At 40.9% G+C, this 12,220-nt stretch overlaps 1 protein-coding gene across 3 annotated transcripts in view; it reads left to right on the top strand.

Moving 5' to 3' along the window:
* The first annotated feature begins 2,705 nt into the window (after nt 1–2,705).
* Nucleotides 2,706–12,220, top strand: part of MTDH (metadherin) — a 39,719-nt gene continuing 30,204 nt past the window's right edge. For 2 of the 3 annotated variants that reach the window (XM_074898668.1, XM_074898667.1), the window contains exons 1-2: nt 2,707–3,404; nt 9,538–9,642. In XM_074898668.1, coding sequence (XP_074754769.1) covers nt 3,000–3,404; nt 9,538–9,642 — 510 coding nt within the window. In that variant the 5' untranslated portion in view covers nt 2,707–2,999. Of the gene's footprint in view, nt 3,405–9,537; nt 9,643–12,220 lie in introns of all 3 variants that reach the window. The other variant, XM_074898670.1, reaches the window with a different exon arrangement.

The following is a 12,220-nucleotide window of genomic DNA, read 5'->3' as shown; positions in this document are numbered from 1 at the left end:
TTAAATAGGGTATGTCTAAGAGCAGCTGGAATGTTTGCAGGGAGAGATTATATAAAAAAAAAAAAAAAAAAAAAAAGCTTTGTCTTCATTCATTTTGGTAGTGTTATCATTTTTTTCTCTTTTGGAATGTGTCTTTCAGCTTTCTGCTGTGATCCTTAGGAGAATGACATAAGAAAAATGTTTTATATTCAGGACTGTCAGAAAGAGTCCTTGGGGTAGCTGCAATCAAATCTATCAAGGCATTTGAAGCTTAATACTAGACTAATATCAGTATCAAAGTTAGTATGAAATAGAACGTTTGCTTCATTTGATGAGTACTGTCAGAATAGCATGTTTGTTCCCACCATTTTTAAAGAATCACACAAACTTTCTTCAAAATGTTTCAATTAGCTACAAATTGTATCTCGATTTATGGCTGTATCTCATTAGTTCGGAATAAAAATATATTTAGTATGTTCAGATTAACTTGCTTCACCAACCAAATCAAACCGAAAGTGGCTATTTTCAAGAGAGGATTTTTTTTTTTTTTTTTTCCACATAAATCTGTTTCCTACGGCTGCTCGGCTATTCACGACGCTGCCACTCGGTGGTGCCACGGTGCTGCATTTAGAAAGCTTCGGCGGGTCTTAATCACTTGTATTGTGGAATTCCACCCCACCAGGTTCCTCATGTTTTCTTTAAAATGAACAATATCTACTGTTCTATGGCCTCGGTTTAAAGGAAAAATAAACAAAAACAAAAACAAAACCACAAACAAACAAAAAAAACCCAACAAAAACAAAACCCCCCCAAACCCCAAAAACAACCACATAAAAAACCCCCAGACAGACAAACAAAAAAGCCTGCAACATCCACTGCAGCTGATTCATGCTTTCAAATTCGTTAGGCATGTTTTTTCAGCTAATGTATTTAGAACTGAAACAACGTGACCACTGTTTCATCACCTCTATCTATATAGGACAATATCTTAAACAAAGAAACTACTTACAGAATAATTTATTTGGCATGTTAAGGTGGCTGAATTGTGCAACAACCAATACAATGATACTTAATATTTTCCAATAAATGTGTGTGGTCTATGCTAAAGCATAAAAGGCTTATAAAAAAATTAAGTATTATGACTTTGAATAAAAAAAAATCCTCTAAAAGCATATAAATGTCTAACAGTAAAATGCTCTGCCAGAGATTGTTGCTACCACTACTTCCAGCAATATCCTTTGTTCTAACTGAAGTCAATTAGAACAGCAGGACTTGACTGCCTGGTGGTATCATAAAAAACAATTTGGACTTAGAAGCAATTTGAGAGCACTTTACTAAAAAACTTTCAAAACGGTAAAAACATAAAAATACTTGTATGTGATATATTGACTTTACAAAATAAAGCAAAGTTATGAACATGTGAAGGCATTGTAAGCTACCACTGTGCTGGTTAGACAAATTTTATTTTACTACAATTTAAATTTCAAGTTTCCCATGCAGATTTCAATGCACTGAATGCAGATATTTTTCTAGCAGGTTATGAGAGAGGTACATTTTTTGTAAGTAGAATTGCAAATGGAAAGAATGGGACACATTAATTTCCAGCAACACACTGCAGAAGACTATAGTCAGTGTAAAGTCACTCAACAGTGCCAGCTCTGAGGTTCTGACAGTTCAAATTCTGCAGGAACTCTGGATGCTGTGAGAATTTCTGAAAACTTATGACATATATTTGGGGACAAAATTTTAGGGCTTATTCTGGGGAAATGCAGTTTTGGAGTTCCTAATGACAAAACAACTCCTACTGTGATACACAGTTGTGTTTTTCACAAAGTTAATTTGATGCATTAAAGCCAGTTTGTGTGAGTTAAGATCTCAGAAAACACGGCTCGTTAAAAATAGTTATGTTGTTATACCGCCAAGTATTTTTAGAAATAACTAAAAGCACACTTTCTTGCTGTCACAACATTTTGAAAGGCCTTCTCTGCAGAAGAGATGGCCTCTGAGGCGCTCTGATCCCGGCCTTTGAGGCCTGACAGGAAGGAGCATCCACCTGCCAGTCCCAGTGGCCCCTGGCATGGCCCCAGGGCTGATCCTGGAATTACACCGCGGGTAACAGCACCCACAAACCAGCAGTTGACGCATACGCGCCGGAGTCGCGCCTCCTCCCTGGGGCAACCGCAAACTAAAATAGAGCTGACTGGCCACCGATACCGTGGAAATGCACCCACGTTGCCACGGGTCTGGGAAGGCCCGGCCGGGGCAGGGACACGAGGGGGCTGCCCGCTCCGCGCGGGGCCGCACGTCCTGCAGCACGGGCACGTTTCTGTGGGGAGTGCCCGCAGGGGCAGGGGCAGGGGCAGGGGCAGGGGCAGGGGCAGGGGCAGGGGCAGGGGCAGGGGCAGGACCCGCCGAAGCGGCGGGAGAGGCCGCACAGCGGCCACTGCTCGGGCCGCCGTCCCGGGCGCAGCCGCCCGCCCTATCATGGGGTGAGGAGCCGCGGGGTCTCCCGCCCCGGCCGCAGGGGCGGCGCCAAGCAGCCCCTCGGCCCCCCCGCCCCGCTCGCTGGCTGCCACGTCGAGGTTGCTCTCCGCCCCGCCCCGCGCCTTCCCCGCGGCCGGCGCCGCCCTGGGCAGGGCGGGGCGGAGGAGGAGGAGGCGGCGGTGGCGGAGGCGGCGGCTGCCGCCAGGCGGCCGCTGAGGAGGCGGGAGAGCTCCGCCCCTCGCGCGGCGGCGATGGCGGCGGCGCGTTGCGGCAGCGGCGGGCGCTCGGCGGGGCGGTGACGTTTGCGCGTGAGGTGGAGGGCGGGGAGGAAGAGGAGGAGACCCGGGCGCCTCCGGGGCTGAGGCGGCTGTGTCCCGCCGAGGCTTCGCTCGTGTCCCGTCGTCCCCTCGCCCCCCACCCCCAGCGGTTCCGGCTCGGTCAGGCGAGCGCGGCTTTCCTGAGGCCGCGATGCGCTCGGCCTGAGCGCTCCCTCGCCTCCCCGCCCGGTCTGGGCCTCTGCGGGGCAGGGGGCCGCGATGGCTGCGGGGAGCTGGCAGGAGGCGGCGGCCCAGCAGGCCGAGGAGGCGGCGGGCCGGGTGCGGGACGTCCTGTCGGGCGGCCTGGGCCTGCTGCGTGCTGAGCTGGGCCTCGAGCTGGGCCTCGACCCGCAGGGCCTGCCCACCTGGCTCGCCCTGGTGGTCCCGGCCGCGCTGGGGCTGGGGCTGCTGGGGCTCCTGCTGGCCGTGGCCTGCGGTGGCGGCCTCCGTAAGAAACCACCGCGGGGCGCGGCGGAGAGGAAGGGCGACGAGGCGGCCGGCGCGGGCCTGACAGCCGGCGGGGGCCAGGGCAAGGCGGCGGGCCCGAGCCCCGGGCAGCTGCATCTGAAAGGCGACGAGCAGAAGAAACGAAACAAGAAGAAGCTGCCGGAAAAAACGGCGCGGGTGAGAGGGGCTGCGAGGGCCGCGCCGCTCGGGAGGGGAAAGGGTGAGGACGCGGTGGGGCGGCGGAGGCGGCTGGGCCCGGGCGGGGAAGGGGGGATGAAAGACTCCTTGACAGCCTCTCGACGAGGACGGCAGCGGGGTTTGCGGTGGCACCCGGCCGGGCGCGGCGATTACCCTGCGGGAAGGTGCGGGGGGACAGGTCGCGTCTGGCCAGCAGCCCCGAGCGCGGCTGCTTGTCCCCGGTGCCCCCCGCTCGGTGAAACGGCTACCGGTCAGATAGGCACCGGTGAGAAGGGGAAGGACCGGCCGCAAGGCCCGGAGACCGTAGAGCTCCCCCCGGGCCGCCGTGCGATTCACCTGGGTGATAATTGCCTGTGGCAGGGACGCGGGCGTCCTGACTGTCTGCTCTGGAGCTGTCTCGTGTCGTCTGGATTAGTCGGTTGCTTTGAAAACCTGGAGAAGCAGCGCGCACATACGGACATTACACGTTTAGTAGTCCTGGGTGATGAGGGAAACGCTCATTTCTTTTTAGAAGCTTTTTAATGCCAGAAGGAATTAGAGGAAAGCGTTAATTTTTATTATTTGAATGCTTGCAGCGTTAGGAAGCATTAGTTGAGACCTAGAATTTCAAGCCATGGGTTCCAGTCCAGGCAGGTATAGACTCTTGAAAGCAGCATTGTAAGCCCCATAAATGCTGTGATGACTCAAACTTGAGTAAGGCTTTTTGCGTTGTTTTTTGACAGAACATGTTAACCGCTCATGTGGTGAGCTTGCCTCAGTAGGAATACGTCTGATTTGTTTGTTACTGTAAGGATCATCTCCTTTAATAAGGAAATCTGTATCTTAGCAGCCCCTGCAAAACAGATCATTCCTGTCTTTTTTTTTTAAATCCTCAGAATGTGGTGTGGGAACACTCCATCTTTGACAGTATGCATGCACTTCATGAGATTAGTAGAATGCAGAAACTATCAACTGTCCTTTTAAAGCTTTCATTTATCGTAGTTTTGGGGCTTGAAGGGATTGCTTCTATAGCTTTGATATTGTTAGTATGTTTGTAATCCTATTTATGTCCAAATGGATTATAGGAATGAAAGTGAAGCAGATGTCCCCTGTCTGTTACAACTGTGTCTTTTAATTAAATCTTGGTCTATAGTATCCTGAGTTGTTTACCTAATGACCAGAAAAGGGGAAGAAAATGGGTTTGTACCTTCATTTGAGTCTGGCAGTACTGATTTGAGAAGTTTGGGTTGTTTCTTTTGGGTTTTTTTGGTTTTGTGGTGTTGTTTGTTTGGGTTTTTTTTTTAATGAGAATTTAAGGCTAGAATATCTTAAAGCAAAACAAACAAAAAACCCAAAAAAGTCTGCATATGCCACCAACCTGTCTTTGAGCAGTGAACTACTGAAGTTGATTCTGGAAGTTGCAAGAGACTGAATGCTGCGCACCAAGAAGAGGAAGCATTGTGATTCAGAATCTTCCCAGTGCAGCTAGGTCTCCATTTTGGAGAAGACATGTTAAAGATGCTTTTTTTTTTGATCATCTTAAACAGCAAATCCTTCAAGATGTAGCACTTCTGTTACGCCTTCTTGAAAACAAAGACTAATCCTAGAAATAATTTAGATTTTGCTTGGTTTATTTTCTTTAAACTCCAGTATAAAAACAAAGCAATAAACTCTTGCAAAGTCATTGTTGAAGACGTTAAAAAATGCCTCAACAGAAGATACAGTGAAGAGGTTAGATACCCTGTTAACTTGACAAAGATTTGTAGTGCAGGGCTTTATAAAAGTAACTTTGTATTTGTTTTATGTAAAAACTGATATTTTTGGTGAATATAAATACATGTACTGTTTCAAGCTTGGTTCACTCAGGCACAAAATAAAATTAAGGCTATGTCAGGACAAATATTTTCATAATTAAAAGAGTAAAATAGTTTTTCAGCTGTCATTCTGTATTGTTAAGATTTTTGAAGATTTTTTGATAGTACTTTGTATTCATTATTTCCAAGCAGAGGTGAAAGAAGAACCCTATCTTTTAAAAAAAAAAAATGCACAAACTGAAGCATTAACTATAGTGCAAATAAGTTTATACCAGTGGCAAAGTTTAATAGGCCTGCCTCATGCTTATTTTCCAAGATAAGCTCCTGGAGACCTGTGTTAGCATGTCCCAATATTTTCTTTCACATGAAAAATTCTCAAAATAACATTGGAAATTTAAAGATGCAACAAAAATGCTTACTGTTTGCTGCCTAGTCACTTTTATCTTGTGCTTTTGTATGCTGTGATACTAATGCTGAGGTCTGTGAAGGGAAAAGAGTAAGCCTATTACCAGTAGATTTACTACAGGGTTTGCTGTGCCAGAGTCTAGATTTCCATTGCGGGCATCTCAGAAAGCTTAGAGCAACTGGTCTGTAGCATTAAAGAGCACACTACAGATGTCTCATTAAAAGCTCTAGGGTTACTTTAATACAGAGTTACTGAGCTCATTGTATGGCAGGTGATGCATAACTCTCATCAGTCAGGATCAGAAATGTTCTTCCCTGTTACCCTTTCTGAGGAAGAGTAGTGTTGCTTTGTTTCTTGCACATGGCTTTACTCAGTTCCTGTTTAGGTAGGGTGCAACTTATCTGATATTTTTAGTAAAATAAGTTTAGTTGAATAACACTGCGTTGGCTGGATACAGTAGCAACTATGACATTCTGTTTATCTACTTGCTATGGGCAGACTGAGGAAAAAAAAGCTGAAACGATATATCATTCATTAACACTATAGTTTACAGAGCCAGTTCTGGCTTTCTCCAGCTGCTTGGAGCGAGGTAGTATCACAGTATCCTTACTTTAGATTCTGTGCAGTAAAGCTGAAGCCCTTTTCTCTCCTTTTTTTTTGTCTTTTTTCCTCTTGTTTTTAATTCCTTTCCCTTCCGAATAATTGTTGTGCTTCTCTTGTACTTTTTAAACCTTCAGCAGAAAAAGGTGAAACAGTTCTTATGTGGTTTCTGTACAATCTGCAAAACACTGTAGAAACTTGAGAGTAATCATCCTCTGTACTCTGCTACAGCTTTGGAAAGCAGTTCATACCATCTATTTGTAGATGTAGATACAGAAAATACCAAATTGACTATGTACTTCCTGTTGTTTGAAGTACACCTGGACAGTAAACTCCACACATTTTAGTAAAAGCATTTGCATTAATTTGAGAGGGTTTCCTACTTGGTCCACTTGAAAGAACTTTTCAGGCTGTGGCTGTTTTATGCATATTGCACTTGGAGATAGATTGCATGAAGACTTTTTCATACTTTCAACATACATGTGTTTGTATATTAATTGTCAAACTGAAGGAGAAGCAGGGCTGTAGGATTCTCCAGTGCTAAAAGAGAAAATTGCTTAGTTTCTTAAGATAAATTTACAAAAAATAATGTCAGTAAACAGATTATTTCATTGGGCAAAGATATTTTAAATAGGCATATCTTTTATAATTTATAACTAAGGACTTTGGCTAATACAGCCTTGTAAGACTCAAATGCTAGCAATTTCATAACTGCCATTTGAAGTGTGAAACTGAGTTATCTGTTGCACTGTACCATATTTAAAGAATTTAAAGTATTTTTCATTTTAAGTTTCAGCAAAACCTTTATTCTACTTTTGGATTAACATTCTCAAATGACTGTGTGTGAAAAAGGTTTACTTAAATATTGGGATTTTAGGGTCAGCAGGCAAGAAATGCATTCAGAAGTCAGTAGTGTTATTGACAGCGGTATTTCTGCCTTGTTGCATCTTTCCTGTAGCTTTAGCTTTTAGCATGAGGAAAAAAAAAAGATGGCAAGTAATAAACTGCACAATTAGTTAATATCGTCAGTGGACATTTAATATGTTACCATAAAGTTTTAAACTTGCTCTTTTTGTCTGTAGTTGTCTTTTAAAAGAAGCACTTCTGAATACTATAGAAAAGCTTTTTTCTTTCGCGCGTATGTTACTATCTTTGGTATATCCAAAAATGGTCACATGAATTTTGGTTAAAATTCTATGATTCATCTGTGGGCACAAGATAAATGTGGAAAGCTTCCACTGAAAAGGAGACTAGTACAATTCAGCGATACATTCAGGGAGAAATGTATCAAAGTACAAGTTTTTAAACATTTCTAATGGCTGTTGTTTACATGATCAGATGATCAAACAGCATTTTAAACAGTCATGTGGATGAGTTTTTCTAGAGAGTTCTTAATGGATATGAATTAGTTTATTCAGAGAAACAACTCTGGGGTTTTTTAAGTTAAAGATAAAAGGTTTAGGCTATTGAATTTTTGAGAGAGATTAAGCAAGTGGCTTTCAATTTAAGGTATATATGCAATAGCAAAGAAGCAAAGCAAGGTACAGAATTTAAAAAGTTAGTTGGCTATAAACATTTTTGACCAATCCAGTAGTGGATGCAGCAAATCTGTTATCTAACTCTACTGCTAAATAACTTGGAAATAGGGAATTTTTTTTCCAGTTTAAGATCTTAAAAGTCATGAGTGCTAACATGGATTGAAAGACATCACACCACTAATAACATGGCTGTGCAGAATCTGGAGAAAATAAGAGGGGTTTAAGATCTGATTTTTGACAATGGGTTATTTTCATGATTGAATATCAGGTCTTTGGTATCGCTGTGGAATCAAGTACTAGGAGCTTTGTTGAGAGGAACTTTTAGAGAGAATTTTGAAATAGAGATCCGTAAAATATACTTTATTTTCAGAATGCTGAGGGAAATGTAGTACATCTTAGATATGAAAAGTCTAGTTTAAAGCTCGTTGTTGCAAGAGAAGAGGAGTTAGGTGACCTGATCTTTCAATTTCTATTAATAGTTACAAAATAAGAAGTTGGCATGCTGGCTAACTACAGTAAGCAATACTATGTTGTGCACTGGTGAAATCATGCCAGGGATGATTTATAAGTATAATATAACATGGCGAGACTTAAAAACCTGAACCAGTTAAATTGAGAATCAGATCTGATATTTGAAGGAATGGGTCACACTCACTTGTAATATGGCCTTTGTTTTACATTAAAGCAGTTGGGTTCATGTGATGCAGTGTTACAATAGCCTCCTTTTTTTTAATAACAAAAATAAAAAGGATAACATAGTTTGAACTTCACTTAAAGAGAAATTGTTGAAATTAGAGCAACTATGAAGTACTTATTTATGCTTAATGTCTTATTTAATTTTCAATCTTTAATTATGAATGTGAATCAGTATGAAATTTGTATGCACTCAATATCAATTACCACTCTTGACAATGGTTTTTTACTCAATGAAATGAATGACTAACGGTAGTATAATGCTTTGCTTATTTTCATCTTTACTGCAGTTAAGTACAGCAACTTCAGTCACAGCTTTTTGTTAACAATCAGCAGGATTTTTAAAATGCATTTTTGCATAGTGAATATATAGACTAAAGTGTATGCCTTTGACAGCAAAGGTAATGATAGAGACTAATTTAATGACTGTCTAGAGTTTTAACTTTATATGTTAATTAATATATGCTAATTTTCTTTATTATTTGAGGGGGAAATGGTAGACTAATGTAATGCCTATAACCAAGTCTGTCTGAAAAGAACAGTGAGATGTCTTGCTTAGTCATGCTTTGTGTTTGACTTCTAATTTCTCTTCTACTATGAAGTTTAACTTGTGAAGGAAATAAGCTGTGAGGGGTATGCATAGGTAGAAGTTGCGGAAATTTGGTCAAGGTGGAAATTATTTTTAAAATTCAGCCAGTTGCTGAACTGCTACAAAGTGGTAAATTTAACTAGATAATTTATGGAACTTTATGTTCTGAATTGGTTTTCAGAACAGCAACAGAGAGCTATAGCAGTTCTGTAAGGTGGTAATTTTCAGAAGTTTACCTTTTGATAAGCAGTTCCTGTATTGAGTAGGATTGAGATGAAATGGAGACCTGTTTTCTTTCCTTCCTTATTTCTGTGTTTAGCAAATACAGAATTGCAGTAGATATTTTGAGCACCAATCCACAATTCTGTCTGCTTTGCTTGTGAGCATTTTTCAGTCAACAAATAGTTGCATTTCAGTAATAGTGTAATTTGAGCTTAGCTTCATCTACTTTCTCCAAATTTTTTTTTATTATTTACCCTTATTGTTTACACAGCCTAATGGACGGTCTTTCCTTGATGTATCTGAGGATGAAGTAGTACAAACTGTTCGTAAAGAAAATATAAAGCAGCCTGTGGACGCAGAAAAGAAGAATGAAAAGGTCAGTTATGGATACAAAATGACAATGTCAAAATTTAGTTCACCTTATTTCTATATCTATTTGTGATTTGAAATCCCATTACTTGCATGAGTGAAGAAGCACATTTCTTACTGTGAAAAGTACTGATCTAATTTGGTGTTGGAAAGAGCTAAAGTAGTATTTTTTTTAACTTCTAAGATCGTGCCTTACCATGGAATGTCTGCATCTAGCAAATCTCCCTCCCTGGCCTGCACCCCACCCCCACCCCAAACACTGATGCCTCTGTTCACCACGTGAAAATGTTAAGCTTACAGAAGTGAAGTTTGTGTTTCATCTTTGCTGGCTTCTTTGGAGATGCAGTATAATGATAAAATGCAGTATTGTTAAGTGGCCTGTAAATGATGATATCAGTTGAGGGACTACAATTCAAAGGTTAAGACCATGTGCCTGCTTACTTATTTGTCAGATGTATTCGTTAGTGATTAGAGTTCTTAATTTCTGATGACAAATATGGGCTTATTTTTAAAACTTGGTCTGTAGCTTTATCTAAAAGGTAACCGTACTCATGTCAGTGTTATTTCTTGCACTGTGAGGACTAATATATTCTAGTCTTATCATAAATGCGAATTGTAGGCAAGTGCATTTGTAGGCAAAACTGATATATTTATGATAGGCCTTTGATGATAAATTTTGTCTTGCTTCTTTTGCCAACACTGTGCATGAAATTTTCATGCTGTCATGGATTTCTGATTTGCTTTCTTCAACAAAATGCATTTGTTCTAACTATACTGAGGAGTATTGGAAAAATAAATTATTTTTTATGAACAGTCAGAAACCAGTATGATTATTGTAATTTATTTAGTTTGTTCAAGCTTTAATTAACTTTACTATCCTATAACTACTTATTTTGCAGTTAGTATGTTGGCTAAAAGATTGTATCCTGTTAACTGGCTTTAGAGCTCTAAAAGTTTTTAGCATTGGCAAATAGAAAAACTTCTGTGAAACGAACTTGCCTTAAAGTTTCGTTCTGCATGCTTCTTCCTCTTCTCCATGTGTTGTGTATCATATTGACTTTGTGGTTTTTTTCAAGAACTTAATAAAATTTGATCCTGAAGGAATAACTTTTTCTTCTCAAGTTTCACTTTATCTGAAGCAGGTTTCCAAGTAGGTACTGTTGTTTAAATGCTAAACTTGAGCTTTACCTTAAAATTGCAAACATAGTGATCTGAATTTTAAAATCTTAGTTTGAAACTGCAGCTCCAGGAAATCACTACCACTATACAGATATGGATGCTTATTGAAGTAATTACGTTTTTCTATCACTTTGGGGAACCCTGGGCAAGCCATGATTGCCTCAGGAGCTGATTGTTCCCCTTCAATTAAAAACATACTCAAGAACTTTCTTGAAACTACAGGTAACTTTACAGACATCTAATTATTTGGTTAAACCTCTCAGGGCATCTGTTATATTTGTAACATTATAAACCTGCTAAGAAGATTTCAGAGATCCCATGTATGTGTGTCTGTATAGCTTCGGATGGGTGGTATAAGTCAATGGGTGGGATCTAAGTAGTATGTGCATGTGTGTAGATACATGAATATATATAATCTATGACTTGAAGGGTATGATGATTGGGGGGGGCTTGAATATATACTTTCATTGAAAATCACACTCTTGTGTTTCTGTATTTCTTAGCTGCTCCAGGGTTGTGAATTTTGTGCATGTTTTTTCAGGATAGTCGTTTAAGTTATATCCTCTTGTTCAGCTTTGGGTAATGTCTGGATTGTGGCGTTCATAGGGTTTATGATTTCCTTGACCCTTTGAATAGTTTCTTCTGTGTTTTTCCATTTGAGTGACTTGCACAGTACAGGGTTTTTTTAGTTTTTAGTGTAAGGGACTGTGTCTAAGAAGAGACGCTGTGGATGAGATTGTAGGATGTTAAAACTTCATTGCCTGTTCTGTTTACAAAAACACAACTGCTTTGTCTCGAATAGTAAAAATAAACAGACCATTAGTGATGAGTTAGAAAGGTTTATTTTTCTATTATTTTTACATGGGGGGCAGTGCATCTTAAATATTTAAAAAACGTTGTCAGGTGCAGCTGCTGAGTTCCTCGTGCTCTTTGGCTGGTGGCAGAGCCAAACTGGCAGCTTTTGATGTTGCAGAAGGTGACACTTTGAATCAAAAGTCTTCTGCAAAGCTAGCTTGCTCGGTAGCTTTCAACATCTCTTGCTGTTTCAGCCAGTTTGTTACTGAGATAGTGACTGTTACAGCACTGTTTGACAGGTGGCAAGTTGGATAACTAATTATGGTTGTAGTTTCTCAGCTCAGGTTCTAGTAACTCAGGTTAGGAAAGTAAATCTATTTTCAAGATTTGAATTCTTGATCTTTTTAAAAACAATGTTTGTTAATAACAAAGTTATTTTTAAAACAGTCTGTGGTGTTATCATGAGAAGTGTAAAATTTAATGTTGATATCTCTATAGGAGTTAGTTATTTAAGAAACCAGAGTTACAACTTGGAGCAGTCATCTTAAACTGCTGTCTGGAAGACTTCTGAAGGCATTTCAGGTGTTTTCTTAGTGCCAGAGGACAGTTGG

This window comes from Athene noctua, chromosome 2 (genome assembly GCF_965140245.1).
Source record: "Athene noctua chromosome 2, bAthNoc1.hap1.1, whole genome shotgun sequence".
In the NCBI taxonomy this organism is placed as follows: Eukaryota; Metazoa; Chordata; class Aves; order Strigiformes; family Strigidae; genus Athene; species Athene noctua.
Note: the sequence above shows the minus strand (reverse complement) of the source record. Positions and strands in the feature narration are given on the sequence as shown.